Source organism: Centroberyx gerrardi, chromosome 7 (assembly GCF_048128805.1).
Source record: "Centroberyx gerrardi isolate f3 chromosome 7, fCenGer3.hap1.cur.20231027, whole genome shotgun sequence".
In the NCBI taxonomy this organism is placed as follows: Eukaryota; Metazoa; Chordata; class Actinopteri; order Beryciformes; family Berycidae; genus Centroberyx; species Centroberyx gerrardi.
The window spans coordinates 26,234,061-26,260,027 of NC_136003.1; the positions used below are offsets into that span (position 1 = coordinate 26,234,061).

General features: G+C 43.9%; 1 protein-coding gene across 1 annotated transcript; it reads left to right on the top strand.

The window, feature by feature from the left end:
* The first annotated feature begins 246 nt into the window (after positions 1-246).
* Positions 247-21,663, top strand: map3k3 (mitogen-activated protein kinase kinase kinase 3). Its single transcript, XM_071900919.2, has 17 exons — positions 247-1,585; positions 6,484-6,560; positions 7,147-7,268; positions 8,065-8,105; positions 8,559-8,658; positions 9,239-9,352; positions 9,559-9,679; positions 10,612-10,745; positions 11,182-11,255; positions 11,782-11,849; positions 12,532-12,627; positions 12,793-12,954; positions 13,544-13,692; positions 15,180-15,311; positions 16,329-16,458; positions 16,666-16,843; positions 18,357-21,663. The coding sequence occupies exons 2-17, from the start codon at positions 6,557-6,559 to the stop codon at positions 18,583-18,585; spliced, it is 1,854 nt and encodes a 617-aa protein (XP_071757020.1). The 5' UTR covers positions 247-1,585; positions 6,484-6,556; the 3' UTR covers positions 18,586-21,663.
* Positions 21,664-25,967: the final 4,304 nt, after the last annotated feature.

Consider the following 25,967-nt stretch of genomic DNA (forward strand, 5'->3'; position numbering starts at 1 on the left):
TTGATGTGTAATAGCCAACGTCTCTTTCACCATCAGCTGTTGAGATGGCTTTCATGCTCCAGACCCTAAACGTCACATCTCAGCAACTCGGGTGTCAAAGAAATTTAATGCATTGGGATGCTCTAAAATCTTTTATTCCGATTTTCCGGCAGTATCTGAAGGCAGCAAAAGCCCTGACTTGCATTTCTACGTCACAGCTGGTACGCCCCACTAATAATACTGTGCGCGCTCTTGAGGATAGAGACATCGACCGAGTAACAGCGCGTCCCCGAGATTGCACGGCGCTAATTTAGTTACAGTAATCAGAAATACTCCTGGGATTAAATCCATGTTACAACCGACATATGGAGCACAAACAGTCAAGGCATCGGGCTAACGTGGATCCTAGCTCGGAGTACACTTTTCATGTTTTGTTGGAAGCATAAAAGCGGGTTCCGGTGGCGATATTTTTTTTTCTGTCAGGAAGTTTGACGTATTAAAGATTATTTTTTACTTTGTTTTGGCTGGGGGAAAGTTATGTACTATCGCTGGCTCCTGTCGCCGTTCGGCAAGTTTGTGAATATTTATGTTGTACTCAAAAGACAGCGTTTTTTCCACTTTTAATGACTGTTTGGCTTTCTCATGAATGCTGCAGGAATCGCAACAGTCCGATGCTCTGCGGATTGTAGCGTCGATGGAAGAGACCAAACTTTGCTTCGCTTAACATATCGGTGCAAGTTTATGTGCAGATAATGTGCAGTCAGTAAGCTGTGCTGCCATTGTCCTTTCATTATTTCTACAAGTCTGAATTATCTCGTCTTCCATCATGTCGCGCACTGAATCAGTTTCCCCCCATACTTTTGTTATAGGCCATATATAGGCCTGTATGGATTCTTCTACAGATATGTTCAGAGGCGAATTCAGAGTTCACGACGATGCGGTTATTCACAAAAGTGAGGATACTTTTGACTTTGAAGTGAAAAACTGGCAACCCAAAGAGGGAAAATCTGCAAGCTTAGCAGGAAGAGAGGCCATCAAAATCACGGAAATCGCATGGTCTTTTTCTCTGGTGTGCTGTTAGTTACAAATGGATTTCATAAAGGCCACACGGTTATTGTTACACCTTTTGTGAACGAAAAACTTTCCGTTCGCGTTGAGCACGATCAAACGGCTCTCTGACCCACAGGCCCAACGAGCTGACATCCAGCGGGACCGTTGGAAAATGTTGTTTTGGAAAATAATGTTTTCAAAAGCTCCGTCGCGGCAGTTGAGCAGGACTTTCTCTCGGGGCTATAGTTGGAGCAGTCTGATGTAGACTTTTCCGTTGGAACATACTCTCTGAAAAACTCAAACTATCTGATGTGACATTGTATTTTTTACTAGCTTGTGTTTTACTAACTTTCCGTTGAAGACGAGACCCGTTACCTGGGGGGTCAGCCCCGCCATGGCGCCCGCACACTCCTCGGTGTACCGGTCCGACTGAAGAGACGACGGAGATGAACGGTTGAACCGGCTGCGTCATCTCTGCCGCGCGACACCGGTGACAGAAGTCAGCTGCTAAACAGGAGAAGCCTTGTCCTCGCGACCGAGGTCGTCAAGGCGACAGGTGAGGGCTGTTGCACGTGACAGGAATCACAGGTATGAGGCGTGATTTATGCTGCATTCAGGTCACATGGGAAAGATGGTAATTAGCTTTCTGCTTGAAAATGCATTTAACCTCAGCTCTCAGGTGGGAAACACTACAGATACAGTTCATCTCCAACTTCCTGAATTCTGAGGCCACCAGCAAAAAAAAAAACATCATCATTAATTTTATTCATGACATAAGGCATTTTGTCTTTACAACTCATACATTGTCATGTGGGACACTACACTACATTGCAATGTTTATTTTGCTTTAAAATTGCTTTAATAAACTCAAATGTAACACTCACTAAGTGTGTATTTGTTAAGCTGATCAGGAGCAACCCAAGTCTTTATTCATGGTGTTTGACAGCTTCACACAAGTTAAAACTTGTAAACACTTCCAAGCTATTGCTTTTAGCCATCAAGTTATTCCTATGTTTATTCCTTATTCCCATGTGACATGAGTGCAGCATTTTGCCACCAAGTAGTTGCAGGAGAAGCATCGTTGTCATGGAAACTAAACTACTAGCTTGTCAACACAGCTGCCAACATAGCCAAGATTGGGCTTGGAAAGTGAGTGATATCGAAAAAGAGGTACAACTTATTGGTGTATGTAGGCTAGATTAGTTTAGATATGAAGTAGGCTAAAAATAAAATCTGTTACCTGGTGAGTATATAGATTGTGTAATATTGGATATGTGTTCAAGTGGTCGAGTTACGTTTATATTGAACAAGAAGGAGCGAAAGAACAGCTTGGTAAACCATAATATATCTGTGGGGCTTGATAGGGTTTTTGATCAATGTCAATGACTCAATTATTACTTTGCCAGGTGCTGAGATTTCTAGCTTTCAAAACTCGCTCTCTGCAGGTACTCACTCGGCACAAAACCTCCCAACCCAATGCAATGTCAAGTCACTCCTGATCTCCCCTCCACCCCCCACCTTCTAGTTTACTTGTCTCTAATGTGAAAGTGTGACTTAATTGTTTGTGCCAATTACAGGCCATAGTAACTCAAGGGGACAGGAGGGGAGAGAGGGGCAGGGGCTTTGCCAGAGACTTGTGTAGGAGGAGGCAAGTTATTTCAATGTTGTTGCAATTCCTACTGGTTGCAGATAGAAGTCGAAAGAGATTATGTAGATAATAATAGAATTTTTATTTTGGGATGGACTGTTTCTTTAATGGCCCTTTTAACTGCTTAATAGCAACAGTGACAAGGCTTAATAGAAACTTCATCTTTTTCTCATGGTGGTGGCAGTTATCCACGCGCTAATCTGAACGTGATGTGCCACAACATAATCTCAGACAGAAGGAAAATCTGCCGTCATAACTGCTGCCACCAATATAAGACATGGCAGCAAGTCACCGCAAGTCAAAGGAAACGTGTGTCCTATTAAAACCATTCAAAATAGTGTCAACGTTGCCTCTCCCTCTTCTCCTCCTTGTCCTTCTCCTTCTTCTCTGTGGCATTAATCACCCACCATACATATCGAATGTATGGAGGCAGCTTTGTTGCATCCTAACAATTCCACCTATTCTGTCTAACATGACTGTCGCCTTTGTGTTTTCTTTATTTCTATGAACAAGTCCAGATTCTGTACAGTGCTGCGGCACATTCGTGGTGATGACGTGTAGTTCATTCAGAATGCACAAGGAGGATTGTGGGATTTGTGTGAAAATTCACAGCCAATGTTTAAAGATGACTACTTAAGTTAACTTTTCACAATAATACAACTTTTACTTCCTTTCATTAATTAGATACTGCTCAAGAAAGAACAAGCATGATTTGTCGAAAATTACTTTCTAAAGTAAACTGTGATTAATATTGCCCAGGTATAGAGGAGTGAAACATCTCACCCCACACTGACTGATCTGAATTTGGCTCTTGATGTGATACTGCCACGGGAAAAATAAGCTTTATCTTTATCTTAAGGACAAAGGAATGTTGGCCCTTTGTGGACAAAGCCTTTATAGACCTTTACTAACGCAATATTGTTGTTGGTGCCATCTGAATATCCAAGACAAGCGACGTTTTCGGAAATCTTATTCAGATTGCGTATGCACTTACCATTTGAAATGAGTTTGTGTGTGTTAAAACTTTGCAAAATGTAGAAATCAGAAATGTGGAGGCTGAGCAGATTAGTGCTGACATGGCTGTACAGTTTTGCAGTATTAGGAAGGCAGGCAGTCTACTTATTTAGAAATCTTATTCAGATTATACATGCAGTTATCGTTTGAAATGAATGCTTGAATGTGTTTGCAAAAACTTTGCAAAGTGTATCGTTTATTATAACCGTAGGTGGCCAGGCTCTAGCTGTTCAAGATGTGAACGTACAAGTGTTGCGGGTTGTCCCGAACCCAGAGCACACGAACACCTACGGCGAGGAGAGACGTCAGGCCAGGGGATTTTGCTGTAAGGCACTGACTCCAGATGCATCACTAGCCTGAGACAGAGCAAGGACTGTGGCTGGGAAAAACAGCCTCAGACTAAACACCTCTCTAAGCAGACAGAGAGGAGAGGGGGGGGAGGAAAATCCATGTAAATCCTGCTAGTCCTGGAAATGTGATACAAGGAAAATAAAGCGGGCACAGCTGACTGGACTGGTCGAGAGCAGCCTCTCTCTCCACTGAATTCCCCGCATTCCGCTTGGGAGGTAATTAAAATCAGGAGAAGTCAGGGGAGAGAGCGGAGCGGCCGGGGAGATGGACAGAGGTTATTTGTTGTGTTATCAACTACAAGGTGGTGCACGATTTGAGCTCTTCTTTCCAATTCAGGTGCCCTCACTGCAGCATTTTGTAGGTAGAGAGACCATAATTGCTTGGTGTTTCCTAAAGTTGTATGCATGCAACAGTGGGAATTGCACACCTCATAAACTCCATGTTATTTAGTGAGGAAGCAAACGGCAAAGGCATGAAGGGTTGAAGGACAAAAGTCTTTGGCACCTCGTGTGTTGGCAGTGGAACATGAGAGTGGTAAGGGAGCTTGAAAGCAACGTGGCAACGCTCCGGCGACCACAGACGGACATGCCCGGCATTCCTGTGGGTGATTATTACCCAGAAATCCAGAGAGCCACTGAGTTGCCTCAGGTGCCGATGCTGCCCACTTCATGTACAGCAATAGTTTCCCCCGTCCGCATTTTCTCCTCAGACGGCCTCCTCACTCTACAGTACAGCTTCAGACAGACAGCTACAGCCTCTTCTATACATCCTCAGACTCTGTTCATCTCTGTCTCTGGTATTTCTCCATCCTGCTGTTTTCTTATTAGCTGTTGTATTGTAATTTTAGTCATTATTTCTCTGTGCTAACCAGGCACCTAAACATAACATTCATGTTTGCTACAGCATATTCCTGCTCAAGGTGAAGCTCAGGTCAGGCTGAAGCGATTGCGATTGTTTACAGTGGACTCTGCTTTATATCCATCTCTTCTGCTTGTCTATTTGGGCCAATCTTAAGAAATTATTGATCTGAGAGGCCTGAGACGTTAGGCAGGGAGGCCTGAGAGGCTAATCTTGTTGGTAGTGATGTACTTTGGGTTATAATTGTACCTTACAAAGATATAAACTCTTTAATATGACTCACTGTGGTTCACTGTGGTCCATGCTCAAACCAAACATGGAATTGTTGGTCTGTTGCGCTATAAAAACATGCAAACATTGCGCCCTAACAACAATTGTTATTGTAGAGTTTGTTCATTTGTTAGTCCCTATAATTTAATTAGATATTAAAAGTGTTAAAGTGTTAAAAGTGGTAACAGTCTGCTTTACAGTCTTATATTCATCCTGTCATCTACTTGTGAAAGATGTGTTCATGTTTAAGGACTTCCAAGTCACAAGAACACAAAAGTCCTTTTGTATTCTGTGTTGAATTAGTTAGTTTGAATCCCATGGTGTATTGTTACAGATTTGGGAACCCACTCCATTGAAGGAAATGCCTAAGTTTATAATGCTGTTGTCGCCTTGGATACCCTGGTCAATAAATTGCCCGCTCTTTAATACAGTACCTTGCTGAGGGATATGGCGGATCATTGAAAAATGTGTATCTGGCACCAAGCAGCCTTCTCTTTAAAAAATAATATTGCCCTCTTAACATCAACAGTAGAGTTATGACACAGCTGAGTAAGTGTTTTACAGCTCGTGCAATCTGAGACGTGTAAAGCTGGCAGATATTTAGAATGGCAAAATGCTCCCCGTAAAATCTTTCTTCCCATATGGATCGTGCCAGATTGATCAGTGCCAGTGCAGCTTGAGTTTCAAGCCTTTCCAATTGTCATTCTTTCTCATGGGCAAAACACGCTCGCACATTCTCACGTGCAGCGCACACTTTCCCATTCACGCAGGCCTGCAACCAGAAAAGTCTTTTAGTCTGCGTTCTGTTCTTTTTTTTTTGTTTTTTTTTTACATGCCTGCAAGGAACCAAGCATGAGAAATAGCCTGCTCTGTAGAGGACAAATTAGGTTTTCTCTCCAGTGTCACATTAAAATACCCCATCGTGCAAATGAATTACATACTATTTAGTTAGGGTACAGTACAGCCACTTTATCATGCGGGCCTTCAAGTTCACTTAATACTGTGGTTCCCTCTCCTCATGGCCTCTTCTGCTCAGTACGTCTTGTGAGCGTCCCTCTGGCTCAGCGGGCGAAGGTGCACATCACGTCCTGACAATGTGTTTGAGTCTGGCTGATCGCCTTTGTCACATGTCAGCTCCTCTCTGTCTCACATCTTTCTGCTCTGCCTCCATGAGGGGGAAAAAAAAGTCATCTTAACAAAAAGAAATGACTTGTACTGAATGAATGACAGTGACAAGAGTGACAACCTCACTTGTGACTGTCATTAGAAGCTTTGTTCTAATAACTAATTGGTATTGGTGTTTATCACTGCAGGCTGTGGGTGGGTTGGCACCGAAGACACCAGTTTCTGAAGATTGGTTTATAGACGTACGCAAACATCGCCAAAATGAGTAAGTTCTCTACGTTCTTGATGTTAGACAGACGTTTGCTACATGATTTCCTTACAGCATGAGATAAAAACAGACACACACACACACACTCACACCAAACACTGTCCCTGAGGCCAAAGGCTGTGTTAGCTGGTGCTCCAGACGCTGTCGGGTGAAGGATCGGTTTTCAGTGTTATGGAGACGGGGGTCTGGTTCTCTCCGCTGCCCCGGGGCTGTATGATGTCTGTCCAAGCTACACAAGGAGAATATTTTCCCTTCGTGAGCTAACACAGCCGAGGCAGAGCTTGCCCTGAGATCAAACATGGGAATAGGCATATCAAAAACACTGCAGTCCTTTCCCTGCCTCTAATACCCTGTCATGGGATACTCTCAATATGGCTTTAGTTAAAGATGACTGACTAATTGTCTGCACACACCTTTTAGTGCAAAGCTAAGTGCTAGGGGCTCTTATCTCTCTCTCTCTCTCTCTCTCTCTCTCTGTCTGTCACACACACACACACACACACACACACACACACACTCGAGGCATCCATCTTCCAATCCTCACTGTAATTGTGTATTTTCCCCATCCCATTATCCTCTCCAGATGAGAGACAGGCTCTCCACTCTATAATGAAGGACCTGGTTGCCCTCCAGATGACGCGGCGCCAGCCTGTGCCATCTTATGACACCGGCAAGCCCAAGACACCGGCCCAGGCCAACAGACAGGTGCGGAAGAATGGAAAATCTAAAACTGGCTTGTTTAAAATTGTCCATAATCCAGAATTTGAATGTGAGTTAATGGAAATAGTAGTGAGTGGCAGGCTAATAGCTTTGTTATTACCCAAAAGTCATAAATCAGAATATTCAATTACAACCAAATGTCCTGTGACATCTCTGTGAGCTCTAACTCTATCATTTTGTTCCCAGAGTACAAACACAATTGCACAATTGTTTTCTTAAAATTATATATATTGAAATTAGTGCTGAAGCGTGGTGTAGTGGTTAGCGAGAGAATCCTGTAACCAAAAGCTCACAGGTTCGATCTCCACAACTTCCAAAGTGAACAGCCATGTGTTTCATCGAAGTGTCCTTGAACGAGATACTGAACCTCTTCCATTGCAAGTCGCTCCGGATGAGAGCGTCCTGCTAAATGCCTAACGATGAAAATGTAAATAAAATGACAGCAGTCCTAAGCAGGCGAGTTGAGGCAGCCGGGCGGTAAGGGGGGGATAAACCCACAGACTGTGGCAAGCTGGATCAGTGGACGGTCTTCTGGGTGATACATTCAATCTTCAGCCATCCTTTTGCACACAGTTGCATCACTTTGAAAATAATAGCAGGATGAGAGCAGCCCCAAAATCCCCCACTGTTGCAGCCCCGCAGTTCACTATAAACAACACTCAGCTGAGAAGTCAAGACCTTACTTGCTGACTAATTGATTTTTTCCTCATGACCCTTTCATGACCTCTTCATGACCTCGTTTTGACCCCTCCTGGACTGGCCTGCCTGCGTTATCCCTCAGGACGACGTCAGGATCAAGTTTGAGTTCTCAGGAGAGAGGAGGTGAGTTTGTTTCCTTCCTTATTTCCCTGCATGTCATGTGTGTGTAGGTATTGTACATATACTTCCATATGTGAGTAAGCGAATATGTGAGCGTACACACACAGACATAAACACACACTCTCACACATGCCGTTCTCCAGTCACATGTCTCAGTTCATGAGAAACAGAGTGCACTCCGGAGTCAGCACAAACACACACAATCCAGCACTTAACTTGGTATGTGAACTGGAGAATGGAAGGGGAAAGGACTGTGGTTAGGCTGCGGCTGCCGGCACAAACCACAACTATGCAAGGTGTACTGGAATCTGCACTCACTGAAAAACGACTGTGTGTGTGTGTGTGTGTTTTGCTCACCCGCGTTTGTTTTTTGTATGCATGTAGTTCAAAAGCAGTTTGCTGACCAACAGATATAAATCTCCCATGATCTGTCTGTCTGTGTGATTACACGTGTAGAATCCTGATGTTTGGACGGCCTGTGCTGTTCGAGGAAATCCAGCAGAAAGTCAAGACTGTCTTTGGCCAGCTGCTAGACTTGCACTATATGAACAACGAGGTAAAGTGGAGTCTCGCTCTCCCCACTCATTCTGTCCTCTCTCGCCCCTCTCTCTCCAACTCTGTCACTCTTAGACCCGCCAGATCAATGAGTCTAGACGCGGTCAAAGTAGAAGTAGTAGACATTGATTGTTTATTGTGTGTGTGTGTGTGTCTTGGCATGTATGTTTGCATATGTCTTTTCATGTTTGTGTGCCCATGTGTGTTTGTGTGTGTGTGTGTGCGCATGTTTCTTTGCCTGTATGGGATTTTTTGTACGTGTGTCTTTATCTTTGCATGTATGTATGTGTGTCTGAGCATACGTCTTTGTGTGTGTGTATATATATATGTATATATATATATATATATATATATATATATATATATATATATATATACATATATATATATATATATATGTATATGTATTTGTGTGCATATGTGTGCTTCTGTGTGTCTGCATATACTGTATATGTATGTGTGCGAGCATGTGTGTGTGTCTTCTCGATATGTGCACATATGTGTGGGTGTATGTATGCTTCTGTCTGTGCATGTATTCATGCATATGTGTTGTTGAATGTGTGTGTGTTGTATCCTGGCAGCTGTCCATCCCTCTGCGAGGTCAGGATGACCTGGACAAGGCAATCGACCTGCTGGACCGAAGCTCCAACATGAAGAGCATCAAGATCCTGCTGCTCACACAGGAACACAGCAATGTGAGACCTACACACACACGCACACACACACACACACACACTAGGCGTGCATTTACAGCGTAGCGTTACACCATTATTGTTTCCTCACTATGGGCCATGTTGTGAAAAATCAAAGTTCCTCATTCATTTCTATTACACAAGCTGGTTTGCCAACATGCAGCCATGTTTAACCCTCCCCTCCTCTCCCCTCCCCTCTCCGCCTGCAGGCCTCTCCCTCCTCCCACCACACGGTGTGTAAGCAGGTGAGGATCAAGGCCTCTCAGTCCACCGGGGACGTCAGCACGGCGTACCAGGCCTCGGAGCCCAGGGGGCGCCATCTATCGACCGGTACACACCTCCCCGCTGTCGTTGAGCGTCCTCTCTGATCTGTCTGCAACAAGTTGGCTCACACACACATTCAGAAGGGGAAGAGTAGTGGCATTTTGCTCAGAGACCTTAACGTTTGTTGATATTGGATTATGGGTTGCTGTCATGTCGTAGTGCCAGAGGAGCTTCTCCGGCTTTTACTTTATTTTTATTTCCATTGCACTCTGTATCTCTCTTTCTCTCACTCACTCACACTCTCTCTCTCTCTCTCTCTCTCTCTCTCTGGTTGTTGTTTCTCTGGCTTCCCCTCTTAGCAGTGGGTCCTCTTCCTTTTCCTGTTCACCATCACTGGCTGCTCTACAATGCCTGCTGGCCTGCAGCCAATCAGATTGCGGGATGCTATTAGTGCGGTGGGCCAATGGCCTGGTTTAGAAATGTTGGTTGTTTTGGGGAGCGGGGGGGCTTGAGATTAGGACTCCATGATGGGAGCTGTAAAAACTGGAATAGGTCCTCAACAGCTACGTTCAGGCAGAATGGCAGCAATCAGCATATTCATCCTCTTTGTGGCTCAGGAGAGAGAGAGAGAGAGAGAGGGAATTTTTGCATATTTGTCTTTCTTATATTTTGACAGTGGTGACTGATATCAAAACAGTTATTGTGTGGCTGAAGTGTGTGGTTGTGGTCTCAACTATTTGTTGCTGTACTGCCTGTACTCCTGTGGAAAATGAAAAAAATGTAACCTCAAGAGAGAGGGACGGGGCCTTCTAGCTTCCACAATCAATAGAGAGCATGTGTTTCCTTCATTATCATGTAATCAGCCGTTTGTAATCAAACCAAAATGAGCCCCTGACATTTCCATGCCTTGAGCGAAGTCCAGCTGTAGAATTCTCAATTTATCATTTTTCATATTTGTAAAGTTTTTCTCTATCCTCATAACTCCTGTCTAATCCCAGGCTCTCAGAACACGGGGCGTAGCTCCCCGCCGCCTGGCTATGTGCCAGAACGCCAGCAGAGGATCGCCCGCCAGGGTTCATACACCAGCATAAACAGTGAGGGCGAGTTCATCCCCGAGACCAGCGATCAGTGTGTGAGTCATATCTTCACAATAAAGGGGAAAAAATCCACCCTAAAATAGAATTCACATGGTGTATTTAATGATCTCAGACAATTAAGATTTGTGCACATAAACAAGTCTTTCTCTTGAATCAAGAGAACAAAGACTTTTTTTGGCGATTTTCTGGAGCTGTCCTGCTGATTGTGGACACTTTGACAGTACCCAGGCTGATTTTCTGTGGTTATAGGCATATTTTCTGGTTAAGAATGAAGTAGGACTACTAAGAAATAAAGTTAATTTGGGTATAAAAGGTCAAAAAGAAACATTCTGTGAGTCCACATGTGTCACAAATATTGATACACAAATATGAATTCTGTTTTAGGATGGATTTTCCTCCATTAAACATTACATATGTATACAAAGAGTATGTGCATACACAAAGTCCATGATTCACTGTCCCGTGTGATAGGTGCTGGATCCCTGGAGCAGTGCAGAAAACTCTGTTTCTGGAAGCTGTCAGTCGCTGGACAGCAGCTCAGACAGGTGAGGAGAGGACAAAGCCTCCTCATTTATAAAGTAATGTGACTACATAATACTTCCCAGGAGCAGTAATTCATTACACTACTTGTTTTATTACGTTTCCCTTACACCCACAAAATTGGCGGTTGCATCCTCTCTTACTTTCAAAACTCAGTGACTACTGTCAGTGATCACGGAACGAAATATCATTCATGCACAATGTTCTTTTCTTCCTTTTGGTCAATAAAATCAATGTAATGTGAATACATCCACCTAGAGAAAGTGAACTTTAATTCTGATGATGACAAATTGGTGGAATGTAGTTTTTGGATAATTCAACTTAAATCTGACACTTAGAGGGGGTAATAACAAACATATTTCTTTAAATATTATTACTGAAATTGAAATAGCAATCAGTTACACTATTCATTATTGTAATAATATTGTGTTATTGAGTTACACGTTAACACCCAGTATGAAGAAATGTCACGTTTAGTTTGGAAAGCCGCTCTGCATCTCTCAATGTTCTTTTCCCTCCCCTCCCATCCAGCCCCTCGCTGAGGAAGTCTCGTATGCACAGAGCCAAGAGCTATCCTGATAATCGGCAGGAGTGTTCAGGTGAGCGCCGTCACAACACCAAGAGCAGCAACGCACCTCCAGCCACCTCATCTCTGCCAGTAACAATGCAACAGTGTTCTCAGTGTCCTAATGCAATAATGGGATTAATCATCGATATGACTTGATGCCCGGAGGCAACAACTTGGGAGTGTTCACACATTCAAACTTGTTTGAAGCCGTCAAGACGACATGATAAAAGTTTTCTGTAGACTTTGGTTGCTCCTGATCAGCATCTTCACACTTAACACTCATGTACTTATTGAGAGAAGCATTGAGGTTCATGTTTAACAGCATATCAATCATTGCAATATCAGCCATAAACAAAACGAAACAGTCCTGCCATGGCATTTTAAAAGTTGTGAGCACAAAATGATTTATTTAATGAAAATCATTCATATTGTTTGTGGGTTTTTTTTTATGAATATAAGTCAGAATGCATCACCAAACTCCAATTTACCAAGTAGTATTTACCACCTGGAAGCTCTGATGAACTGTATTTTGAAGTAGGAAGCTCTTATCTATCGTCTTCCCCATGTGACATGAATGCAGCATAAGCAACAAAAAAGAGAAACAAAGTAGCTCACGTGGATGCTGTGTGACAGAGTGTGTGACTGAGCTAAACTGCGGCTGAATCGCCGTAATCCTGCTAACTTTTGACCTCTGGCTGTTGGTTTGCTTTCAGACCGAGAGAATCATGTGTATGACAGGGTGGTGGGGAAGGGAGGCACCTATCCCCGCAGGTACCACGTCTCCCTGCATCATAAGGACCACAGTGAAGGTAAGACGAATTCCCCATCTCTACTACATCTCTTATTTCCCTTTATCAATGTAGTATGTGCCTGTCCCTTACTCTCTGTACATATAAACCCTTTTCCAACCCCTCTCTCTCCTCTCCATCATCTCATATTCTCCTCATCCCACCTCTTTTCCCCTCGTCCTCCAGGTCGGAGGACGTTCCCGCGGATACGGCGCCCCCAGGGGAACCTGTTCACCCTGGTGCCCTCGCGGCGCTCGCTCAACGGCAGCGAGGAGAGTCTGGGCAGCTGGCAGCTGGTCGACGCCCAGGGCAGGCTCCGCCCCCAGGAGCGCCCCGTCGCCCATAAGTGTAAGTCTTGACCCACCTAAACTCACTTACACCGAGGTTTTTATTTGGAGAATAGACTTCACTCACCTTTTTATAGGTTGACATAAACCCTTATGAGACAAATTGATAACAGGCATTTGGGTTCAGAGGCTGACACCGATGCCAATGTTTGTATACAGTGTTTCCCCCAGAATTTGGAAAAGCCTCTGAAACAGCATTTAAACCAAGGGACACTAAAACTCTCCATTGAAACCCAAGATAATAAACTAATAAGTATAAAAAACATACTCACGGATACTTGTATGGAATGTGATCTCTCACTAAAATGTCTCAATAAAATCAATTCAGATTAAGGGTTTCCCATAGACAACCAGTGTAGTATTGATCAATTCTACAATAAATCTGTAAGCAAACATAAATTATATGGGTTTAGGGCCTTGGGTAAGAAAGCATAAATCAATCAAAATGTTTTTCCGAAAATATAGTTGTTTTTTTTATGTCGCTGGTTGTTTACTGACCTTTTATGTAAAATGTAAGACAACACATTGCATATTTTATGTTGATCTGTGGCGAGACACGACTGGACAGCAAAGTGTGTGTGTTTTCACAGCGCCCAGCGCTCCGGTGACGTGGCGGCGGGGGAAGCTGCTGGGCCAGGGAGCGTTCGGCAGAGTTTATCTGTGCTACGATGTGGACACAGGGAGGGAGCTGGCTGCTAAGCAGGTCCAGTTTGACCCTGACAGTCCTGAGACCAGCAAGGTGAGACGCTTGTTATAAAGCAGCACAGACAGCCAGTAGATAGCCTGCCTACATTCTCTTTCTGTAATTTCTACTCTTGTTTCTGTTTAGACTGATTCCACTATCGCTAATATTCCCTGACCTGCTATTGTAGCAGTTTTGAGAGTTGTTAATTGATGTCGCTGCTACACAAATGCCTAAAATAAGGCTTTTGTATCAATTTCTTTGCCATGTACTATTTTGTTACTGTCATGTTTATGTAAAGTATTAAATTGCTCTCCGGACATTGCAGTGGTTTAGTGCAGCCCACAAAACATACTGTATAAGCAATGTTTTAATACACTGTATATGCCAAATTTGCTGATTAAACTCAATTTGGACCTACTCATGGTCAGCCCAGGTCCGACATTCTGGTTGCACATTCAATAGTCATCTCTCATAGTTAGGAAATAGCATTCATTCATGCCTCTAAACATCACAGTGTTTTTTAAATTGAGCCTCAGTTTGTTGATTAATGACTGATCTTGAGTCTGTGCCACCTTTCAGCTGCAACACAGCCAAGAATGAGGTCATATGTCCTGCATGTTAATCGGCTGAGGCCGTTATGCTGGAACGCAGGTAGTTAGCATGACTGACTGAGCGCTGGGCTAATGAATAAACCCGCTTATATTCAGCTCCGTTACAGTTTCGAGATCTGAGGTCAGGATTTAAGCCATGTATTTTACTGCTGACACAGTGATGAAACACTTCTGCAAGAAACAAATCAACTCAAGAAGTGGAATGTATCGAAGGGGTTTTCTTTCCTCTTTCTCCCCCCATCCCCATTTTAATGTCTTTTCCTGTCTGCCGCAGAGAAAACATGCACTGTCACTTCCTGTATCTGAGTGGAGTGTCGTTGGGGGGGGGGGGGGGGTCAGCATTGCCTTGGCCTCCCATCACCCCCCCAAAGCCCCCCCCCCCCCCCCCACTGCTGCTCCCCCCCAGCCTGTAGCGGATGTGAATCAGTTGTTGTTGTTTCTATCTATTTAGCGGGCTTTTGTGTTGGGACTTTGGGATTACTTTGTGTGTCTCTCCCTTCCCCTCTTCCACCTCTCTCTCTCTGTGTCTCTGTCTCTCTCTCTCTCTCTCTCTCTCTCTGTCTTTTCCTCTGTCCCCTGTGATATGACCTTTGTGGCCACATTCTCTGAGGTAAACACAGGAACTTCTTTTGAGGAACTGAACTGTTGGCCCTCATTTATTCTCTGCTTTAAGTTTCACTTTTGGCAGCATTTACCTGCAGTCATTCACCACTGTTTGTTGTCTCTGTGTTCATGGTTAAATTTTTTTTTGCATCTCAGGGCCTCCGTCATACCTGAAAAATGCATCTTTGTTTGCAAATGAAAACAGTAAATCAACAAAGATGTGTGGTTCGGATATGACAGCTATCCTCTTCCGTTCATTTCCGAGCAGCGTTGTTTAGTTCAAATCGTCGGTGCTTCATTTCCCCGCGTCTCGCTGTGTCTCTGCAGGAGGTGAGCGCTTTGGAGTGCGAGATCCAGCTGCTGAAGAATCTGCATCACGATCGCATCGTTCAGTACTACGGCTGTCTGAGGGACCACAATGAGAAGACCCTCACCATTTTCATGGAGTACATGCCAGGGGTGAGTCCTGGCAGCGTTCATGTCCATCCAGGTTTAACTCAGTAGTAGCAGTAGAAACCTGGCTTCCTCAGATCTACCCCCCCTTAAAAAAAACCCTGACAAATCAATTCCCTTGTCTCAGTCTTTGTGTTATCATATGTCAGCCTTGTGGATACATTCCTTCAACATTCTCCGCTGGTCCCGTATCACTGATTGTCTTGCATTGTGCTGCAAGTCACGTAACCCCAATAGAAAAAACAGTCTCACACAAAAATATGTGTAAAATGCCTTATGAGATTGACTCGCTAGTCTTCACCACTTTTGCGTGATGAAAATGTAACGTGATTGAATTTATTCTGCCACTGTGAGACTGTTTCCAGCTGACTGTGGGAATAAGTTTGATTTAAAAAGTGGTGGAGATACAAATTGATATTCCTATCAGGCTATTACAGCATTTATTGCAGCAGCTAATTTCACAGTCAAAGTCAAGCGACTCAGCCAATCACATAAGAGCATGAAGGTATTTTTTGTTCCTAGACAAGTTGGAACATGAGTGAGTTAACCCTTTGTGGAGTGAATGAAACTAGTTTGTGTGAACGTGTATGGAATCAAATTGGTGATAAGGACAATTTTAGTCCATTAGAAAAGTGGTAGTGCTGTACTCAGTGAATGCTTGCTGGATGTATGGTGTCCTGTAAACCTTTATGGGCTAGGAACCCCGAAAGGTGCAACTTTAATAAAAAAGAATGGAATGGGAGGGACGTGTCCCCACAATCCCCACCTGAATTTATGCCCAATGTTTTTAAAATGAAACACTTACGTCGCCCTGGCTTTGAACGCATCACAGTCACCTTCAGGTGCCTGGTTTTGGCCGGGCTCCTCACTAATTTCCCCCCTCCCCGGGTCGCTGGCTCAGAGCTTTGATGGTGATAGGATGGATCTGTGGTCTTTAGTCCTGGATGTATTCACTGCCTGTGGGTTGTTGTCCTGGTGTCTTTTGGGGGTTGGAATGTAAACCATATGCTTCCTTCCTCTCAGGGTTCAGTCAAAGACCAGCTGAAGGCCTATGGGGCTCTGACAGAAAATGTGACCCGGAAGTACACCAGACAGATCCTGGAGGGCATGTCCTATCTGCACAGCAACATGATCGTGCACAGGGACATCAAAGGTAGTCCTGTACCACAGCTCACCACAGAGGCCTTAGCACTGTACCAAAATGAGTTAAGACTCTGTTTAGACACTGGATAAATATATCCAGATACAGGATAAATGTTTTGACAGTGGCTTAATATATAGATGTTTGTGTTTCTCAGCGTGTGGAAGGTGATTGGTTTAATATAATATTTATGTGTTCTCTGACGACTCCGGGCCTCAGGTGCCAACATCCTGCGGGATTCAGCGGGCAACGTGAAGCTGGGAGATTTCGGCGCCAGCAAGAGGCTTCAGACCATCTGCATGTCTGGCACCGGCATCCGCTCTGTGACCGGCACCCCCTACTGGATGAGTCCGGAGGTGATCAGTGGAGAGGGCTACGGCAGGAAGGCCGACGTCTGGTGAGACCAGGAGACACACAGCAGTTTCATCCTATCTTATCAAACCAGTGTTATTTATGGTCAGAAGCTGCTTTGTCTCAGCTCTTAGGCAAAAGTCCCATTCAAGCTGCATTAGTATTACTTGGGGAGGTTTTTTAATTGTAATTATTACCAATGGCATCCATAATTTTAATCCAGTATGAATTTGCCATGTCCATAATTTTTACAAATCCAGAAAGTAAAAAATCCTGGTCATCTAATAATGTCAGTCCAATTGGAATTGACATCTCCGTAATGTAATAATGCATTACAGCTTTGGCAGCTGGCGGATTGTCATAACAAGATACTAGCTCACATAGCTTTGTAGAGGCTGTAGTGCAGAAGATTTTTGATGTCGGTGCAAATGCATCAACCATAAAACTTCATCATGGAGACACATACAAAGGAGGAATAAAACAAATAAAATCCTTTTGGAGATCAAAATTTCTTAACTTCATGTGATTTGTCTCTTGTATGGCAGCATTTAGGAGGAGTAAAAATGACAGTCACAGACAATGGAGCATTTTGTTCCTGCGAAGGAAAATGATTGCTGGTAATAGTGCTGGAGTGAAACTAATACTTGTTTGACTGCGCAGCGTGCACATAAAAGCAGATGTGCAGATCATGATGTTTTACATCTGGGGTACAAGCAATAATTTGAAGGAAATCACTGAAATTATGTGCGCTCTTCTTGTAATTCATACATAGCATATAAAATTACATTACAGGACGTCTCCCAGTAAAATTGATTCAGTTTGAGTAGGGCTAAAGGCTACATGACTCGGGGGAAATGACCCCAAATCACCCAGAGTTGCCATTTTGCCCTAATAAGGAGGGTCATTCTTTGACTGAATTACCCGCTACGATGACTCTTGGCTAGACAACTTGAATGTGAAAGAAGGGAAAACAGCATCTAAAAATGTCAGAAACACTGTGCTCCTAAAGGGAAAACCATTTTAATAAAGTAAGGAACCTGCTATATTTAACCCAGTTCCAAGAAGAAAACCACCACACTCCCACACACAGAGCCAACAGCAGGGATAAATCTACCTACTGCCCAAGCATTCCCCTATGCAATCTGATTGGGTGGTTACCCATCAGGCGAGAGATGTGATTGGCTGAAGGCCAGCCAGACAGCTCATAACAGAGGTTGGTATTTTTTTGTGGGGGGGGTTAATGCTCCCCAGGAGAGCTCTTACCTCCCAAAGCCCCCGGTCTCCTGGCCTGTCTGGGTCTGGTGCTGAGGAGGCCCACTGCGGCCGGCTGCAGCAAAGTTATTGTTGATCGTGCGAACAGGGGAAAAGTTTCAGCACAAAATATTCCATCTGAGCTTTAGAGGTGAGCAGCTGAGACGGCGGCTCTGTCAGCCTAAGGCGAGGAGTCATAATATGTGGTATTTGTTTCAGCTTGTTGAGTTTGATTTCATTACAGATTAAACAAGTTGGATTGTTTCATGAACGGCAAAAGCAAAACCGATCGTGCGTGTTTTTCACAGGAGCCTCGGTTGCACGGTGGTGGAGATGCTGACGGAGAAGCCTCCCTGGGCCGAATACGAGGCCATGGCGGCCATATTTAAGATAGCCACCCAGCCCACCAACCCCCTGCTTCCCTCGCACACCTCCGACCAGACGCGGGACTTCATCCGCCGCATCTTCGTGGAGGCCAAGCACCGGCCGAGCGCCGAGGAGCTGCTCCGACATCCCTTCTCCCAGATCCTGTGCTGAGACCCGCCTGGTCTCTGAACTTAAACCAGGTTTCTGAACTTAAACCTCGGTGTTGCTCGGTAGTCTTGGTCATCCGCAGCTTCCACGACCCTGCGGCAGAAAGCCAGGCTCTCCGGGACACGGACCTGGTCATCTAGATGTCGCCTCAAACCCGCTGAGCCTGTGCTGCCATTCAGATGCTTCAAAGAAGATTCAGTTTCCAGTCACACAGTTCCAGAGAGCAAACCTGTTATTGCTGTTTAACATTAGACAACCACAGTCGATGTGATGCCTTGAAAACCCAATGCCAGTACGTGTTCTTACAAGAGTCACCACCAGGGGGAAACAAAACGCAGATTATTAAGTACCTGGTGGGTTGGGGGGACCTTGTGAGACCTAGGGTCAAATACACACACACACACACACACTTAAAAAATGATGCACTCCAAAGACATCTTCATGCAAGTCATGGGTCATGCACCAGTCGTGTCCTTATAAACATACTTAAGTATCCACTCCTGTGTTTACATTCAGTCGCCGAGCCGTTACGAGAAATGCCTGCAGCCCTGCAGTGTTTGGCTCGAATCTGAGCAACGTGTCCGAACCGCAGCACGCCTACAGCTGAACTTCGCCCAGTGCAGTGGCTGGCATGTTGTACACCCCTGGTGCACTACAAACAGTGTTAATAAGATAGGATTGTGCTCTTTTGTTCCTTTGGTGATACTGATTATCTCCGTCCCTAAATTTCCTTTTGACAAAGATCATTTTTTTAAAGGAAAAATCCACCCTAATACACTTTAACACTGCTAAGAAACAGCTATTGGTGATGTACCTTTCATTGCTGGGTCCATTTTGTTGTTTGGTGGTGTGTTTTTGTCTTATTTGCTTAGTAGACAAATGTGCTCACTCGAGGGACTGCTTCCGTAAATAACTTTTTCTTGGTGCGGAGACCCCAGGAAATCCACAAAGTACTATATGCACAGGCCGCACTCTTCAATATTTATTTACATCTCAAGATGAGTAACAGAAAAGAACAGCCAGACGTGTCGGCTCTGCTAGTAGTGTAGTATAGTATAATAATAGTATAGTATTTTGTGTTTGTCTTATTCCCACTGATAACTGGCCAAACATAGACAACGTGACGTCACATCAAGATATTTTCAACTCAGCTACAACGCAGTATGATAGCAGAACAATGTTCAACTTTCTAAAACATCAACGGTAAACATCAGGTTTTGGTGTCAGTCCCTCACATTCAAAGAGTGAGGGCTTCTTTCTAGACTCAGCATTTAGCACTAATGTTCCACAATCACACAGGGAAAATCCATCGTAGAGAGGCCAATTTCTCCACCGACTGTAGCTTCAATAGACCAGAATGCAATGCAGCCACAAGACAGGTTGAGTTTTGAGGAAGTTGTTTCTCCACCGGAAAAACTCTCGCTCTCTTTTTCTATCACTATCAGTATTGCTCTCTCCACCTACATGTATAACCCACAGCTGAATGCAACAGCTTCGCGTCCGTTCTCTGGGGGTTGTTGAAATGCATTCAGGGAAATGTAGGAAATAACTAACTGAAATGTAAGTAGACGAGGCAGGTTGAGGGAAAGTGGGTTCACCAAAAAAGTATATTACAACACTTCATCACAAAATAACTCCTTGAATGCACTGAACATCACAGATTGATATCTAACAGTGTGAGAGTATCTGAGGGTGGATTTTTCCTTTGAAGATCTTTTTTTACGACGACTCCCCCCAGTCCAATGCTACCTTCCACAGCAGTGTGCCTTATCCTCCTACCTGCCGTCGTTCTTTTGCAGCTCCTCAGTATCACAAGTGTTCTCCGCCTAGATTGTGCCAAAGAGGGGTGACATAGGATTATAGTATGGAGTTTGTTTCAGTGATATGTGACGAAGAAGCAAATGATGCTTTGTATGGTTGGAAAATACAACCCAAAGGCCTTGATTTGAAAGTGATTTTCCATTGCCTTTGCCTGACAGTATACTGTTAACGTGTGTCTGGGCCAAACATCCCTGACTGAGAAGCCTTGGATTAAGGATCCATTTAAATCAGATGCACTTTGATATAAAATGAATGTTGTGGGGTTTTTGTTCTCCTTACCAAATTTCTTCTTTTTTATTTTACTTTAAATGTGAAAATTCTTTCACTTTTTATTTATATCCCCGTGTCCATTCAATTTGATTTTATAAGCAAATATATATGTATAAATATATTTTTTATATATAGACAGTGTCAAATCTAATGATACTTTCAGGACATAATGTCGTTAAAAGTAGTACATTGAAAGCAGCTGGTTTTGCAGAGATTACAGAATTGGGGTTTATAAATGAAAAATGGGTGGAAAACGAACTCTGGCTGCCTAGTTCTTGTTCCAGTGCAAAAAAAAGACTTTCCCCACACTCCTAGCTATACATTTAAACAACTTTATTACCTGACAGATAACTTATGCATTGGAAACTTTGCATCATTTGGCCATACTGCTGTGTTAAACGTCTTTGAGCTCTTATGAATGAGACCATTGTAGGTGTCGAAGGCGTAAGTTACACAAGAAAAAAATGAAAACACATCTTTTAACTGTTGAGGTCTCAGTATTATTCGAACAGGATGAGTGTGTGAGCCAAAGATGAGCAGGACTGGACCCGGTGCTAGATGTCAGAGTCCGCTGTTCCACCCAGTAAGACGACTTTGTTTAGCCCAGGGTTCGGACAACCAGTATTGAACGATTGTCTGGGCAAAAGGCTTGCTAAGGCCTTAACTCTAATGTATTAATTTTCTTTGGGGCTGCTACAGGCTAAAGGCAGCTAAAGTCAGTTCAGTATTGGAAATGACGTGGTTCTTATAATAAAAACACAGCCAGCTGTGAGAAAAGAACCCTGGGGTAAGCAAATGAATACGAACTAGTTGTTTAGAAATCTATATATGTAAATGTATGATTATGTACCATGACAGGACTTGCAGTGCAAAGTCTAGTGTATCAAATTTATTTTACAGTAAGAAAAGAACAATATGTTTAATGACAGTGTTTTTATATATATAAATATATCATGCCTTCTCTCAAAAACAAATAAATTGTTTTGGTTCTCTGATGTCAGGATGGGTTTGTTAGTTTGTTTATATGCAGGAGGAGGACGGATCTGCAAGGCACCGGGCTCGTCCAGACCAGAGAGTCCAGTAAATAAAAGGCCACAGTAGACTGAGCTCATTGTTGGACGTAAGAAGCTGCTTGATTGATGCATTCGTTTTTTTCCCCCTCTCTCTCTCCCTCATCCTTTTCTTTCTCACCCTCTCTCTTTCTCTCTTCTGTGAGGAAAAACAGGAGCGGACACAGGAAGGAGAGATTTCTACGACCATATCTGGGAAAACAGATTGTATCAAACAAAGGGCCCTTTTCTTGAGCCAGGGTGACACAAAGATGGATTAGTTCGGGCAGGTTTGGCTTTTATTGCCTTTATTAATTGATTAATTCCAGCTTGCCCTCGCCCTCTTTCTCCCTCGGTGTGTGCAGACACACAAGCAAGAGTTTGAGATTGTGAACACAATAACAACACATACAACAGTGTAACAAGATTTTAGGATGTAGGGTGAAAACACCAAGGGTGCATTTTTGTATTTTTTGGTCTCAAATTTCTTAATTGACTTCCACAATAAGATTTCAGCAGCTCCACTGTATGTGCAGCCTCTCTGTTTTCACATACAGTGATGGAAAGATGGTTATTTTCCCTTACCATTGAATAGGTGTCATGGGTCACCCTGCTGCTTTAAAAGAATTTCATTATTATGGGTTTCAATGAAGAATTTTAGTGTATCTCTAAATGATGTTTCATAGGCTTTTTCCACCTTGACAAGAATAAAATTCTTGGGGAAACAAAGATTCCTTGTAATTTTTGAGCACAAAATCCATCAAATTTAAAGAATTGTATATCGGCACAAAATATTGTCTATCAGCAGATTCGGTATCGGCCCTCCTAAACCCATATCGGTCGAACCCTAGTTGACAGTGTGGGTTAGTATTTTGAGGTATTTGCTCGGTATGCGGTGGGTCTGTGTGGCATGCGGCTCTGTCTGTGTGGTGTCTCTGGGCCCCCGGCATTACTGCTGACAGGCAGGCTGCAGCACCAGGCCTGAACCGGCTCTCCACCGCCCCGCTTTGTGACCGCACTCTGTTTGGACCCGCCGGTGCTGAGTCATATAGCCGGACTGTCTGTCCCAGTTAAGCTCCCCTGCTTTCCATCACAGCCCATTCCCATGAGGCCTTACTGCTCCAGTACCACAACAGCATTCGACTTCTGTATCGTAATATCTGTCATGTATCAGTCGGAGTTATGAGTTGCATCGATGCATTTCAAATGCAATCAAAACTACATGCAACAATACGCTCGACAATAGTTTAAACAGTTGAATGGGGGAAGTCATATTTTACAACAGCAATCATTATTTTGTGTTGACATCAGTTAAGTAAATAAGTCAGTATATTAAATCTCCTCACTGTGGCGTAATATTAACATAATGTAAGCTATGTTAGCTAACGTCAGCTAACGTCCACTGACAAGTTAACTTTCTATACAGGAAATACTTAAACCTGGAATATGACAATATTTAATTTTAAAGTTAATTCACAAACTTTCAAAATACTGGATGACTGATTTATTTTTCTTGGATGTATATGTCGCGAGCTGTATGCCATCCATTGTTTTTGTTAATTACAGTATCAGCTGGCCCAACTGAAAGTCACGTGACATGATATCAGCATTTTGATTGACTGTTGCATGAACCTAGTTGCAAAAAGTTCAGTGTCAACATGGTGCAACCAGGTTGCATGCAACTTTTCAGTTAATTGCAGGGGGGTGGCACAGTGCAGTTCCGATGAAACAGAGTTGCGTGAAAATGTGTCAACGTGTAACGCCGGCCTCAGAGTTCAGAAATGTACCTGAGAGCTCCAGAGGTTCTGCAGCTTGTCTAATAGTAATCTGCATCATCAGTGATACAGTGATACCAGGTAGATTAAAATAAACTGTGTGATCGTAGAGCTGTGGATCTGCACTGAGCCCTGTGGACTGATGGTTCGACCCTTTCTCAGCAGGCGCTGCAGGAATAAAAGAAAGCTTTCTTGGCAGAGCAGAGCTCCATGTGAGGACTGAGATTAAACAGTGGGATGGAGACTACATGTTGAGCCGGCTAAGGGAGCAAACACACACACTTGATGTAGTGAGGAAGGCGGGGCTGAGGAGGCAGTCAGGTTTCCAGCTGGTTGGTCAGGATTCACATTTGGTATGTGGCCATTAGGGGTATTGAGGGATGGTAGCTGAGGGGTTCACACTGAGGACTCTGGGTGTAAAATGCCAGAGTGTTACACAGTCGGACCAAGCTGGCAGCCATGTTGCGTTGGCCCTAGATCAGTCTGGGTCCAACAGCATTAATATTCTGCCCTGCACCCAAGGTAAAGTCTCCTTTCTTCTGCCTGGTGCAAATGAGGTGGGCTCCTCATGTCGGACACATGAATCAGCTGTTTGACTTGGCCCTCGACTGACTCCAGCAGCAGGGTGGGGGAGGAGAGGGAGAAGTCTGCGCCACCCCTTTCTTCTTTTCTCTCAGTCTTCCTCTTAGTCTCTCTCTCGCTCTCTCTCTCTGGATGTTTCGTCTTTGGGAGATATTACCTCAGTGACCAGATCTGAGGCAACGGCGCTGAGGGCCTCAGAAATCCAGGGGGCCGATATACTTAGTGTCACCTTAATGATGCAACCACGTCGTTAATCCTTAGCGATTGAGCCTTTTAAATCAACAAACCCCTGCCAGACTTACAGTGGGCCCTCTGGTTTAACAGAGACCAATTGGGATTCAAGTCACTCTGTTGTTTTCCGACCCTAATAACAAACACACCCAGATAGTAAAGGGTTTTATTCACTGCTTCCCAGTACCACTGGTTTCCACTCCCTGTGACTTTATGAGCCAGTAACAAAGAAGTCCTTTATGTCCCTCTGGGGTTGTGGGTTTACTACCTGTTGTAAGGCCACATTTAATTGGGGATTTAGAGGAAGATGGATGAATCATCTGGAGAGAGTGATAGCTCACAGCTTCAGGTGCCAACACATCTTTTGTTCCAACATGCAAAGTTGTGTGAAAGACCTGAGCACCTTATACAGATTTCAAGACTATGACGCTAATTGTCTTGGCAGTGGTTGTGTCAAAAGCAAAGGACTCTAGTAACCTATTTCCTGGGATGAATGTTCAGAAGGGGGAGCGGTCACAATTTCATCTCCACAAATCACATCCTCTTCAAAAGAAAGTCAGGAAAAAGATCAGCTGCTTCAAGTGCTTTGACGTAGCTGGCCCTGCGGTTGCCATGGTAATGGATGGAAATGGATTTGTAACGCAGCCTCTGTTAGTCCTTCAGAGGTTCAGATCAGGTCTCACACCCCCCGTCTCACCATCCATCTGTCTTGGAGCCCACTGGACATCTAATAAGTCTTACCCCAACATAGCAATATCCCATATCCCTACAGTCTGACTGGAGCCTCTGCTAGTTTCCACATCTCCGCTCCTTTCTGCTATAATCATGTGTGTGTGTGTGTGTGGCTATCATGATAAAATTTAAAAGAATGCAGCAAGTTTTTGGTGAGATGGTCCCATTGGTCAACTTACCCAGTGATGAGAACATACATGCCAAAATCATCCACGTGTCCCCAAGAGATCATTGGCTCCAGTGCTCTATGCTACATTTAGGTTTAGAGCTGCTACAAGTTCTCATTTTCTCACTTTTGAGATAATGCTAGTCGTTTACTATCACTCAACATAGTGTATGCTAAAGTGTTAGCATGTAGCACCGGAGCCAATGATCTACCGGGGACACTTGGATGATTTTGTTGTCTATGTTCTCATCACTTTAGTCAAAGATTCACTTAATTTCAAGTTATTCCCATTGTAGTTCGCCAAAGTTTAGTGAATGATTGCTGGCACTTATTAGTTGGACCCAGACAAGCAGCAGAGGCTTCATAACTGTTTCTCTGTGTTTTCCTTTGTTATGTAATTGTGCCTCAGACTGAGATCCAAGGAGGAGAGGCGACGGTGCCGAGTTGCTTTCCTAGATGGTGCTTCTGTCCTCACATAATGTGGCTGTGGGCCCAGCAGTGTAATTCCACTAAATCCTGCAGGCTTAGTTTGATATCTTGGACACTGGCCAAAACATTGCGTCACACAGCTATACACCTAACATTTTACTCTTTCTCTAAGTCTAATTTATCTACTTCATCCGTCAATCTATCGCCGTCACTTTCTAGCAGCGAGGAGGACAGACCTCTTTCCATCAACTCCCTCCTTTTGTCCAATCGCTCTCTGTTTCTGTTTTTGTAAGAGAGCATGTGTGGTCATGTTGAATTGGTGGCCAGGCT

Bases quoted from the DNA above. Each gene is read 5' to 3' on its own strand.
- map3k3 (XM_071900919.2), top strand. The intron at 8,106-8,558 runs GTGAGTTTGTTT...TTACACGTGTAG, and splicing joins GAGTTCTCAGGAGAGAGGAG to AATCCTGATGTTTGGACGGC. The intron at 16,844-18,356 runs GTGAGACCAGGA...TGTTTTTCACAG, and splicing joins GGCAGGAAGGCCGACGTCTG to GAGCCTCGGTTGCACGGTGG.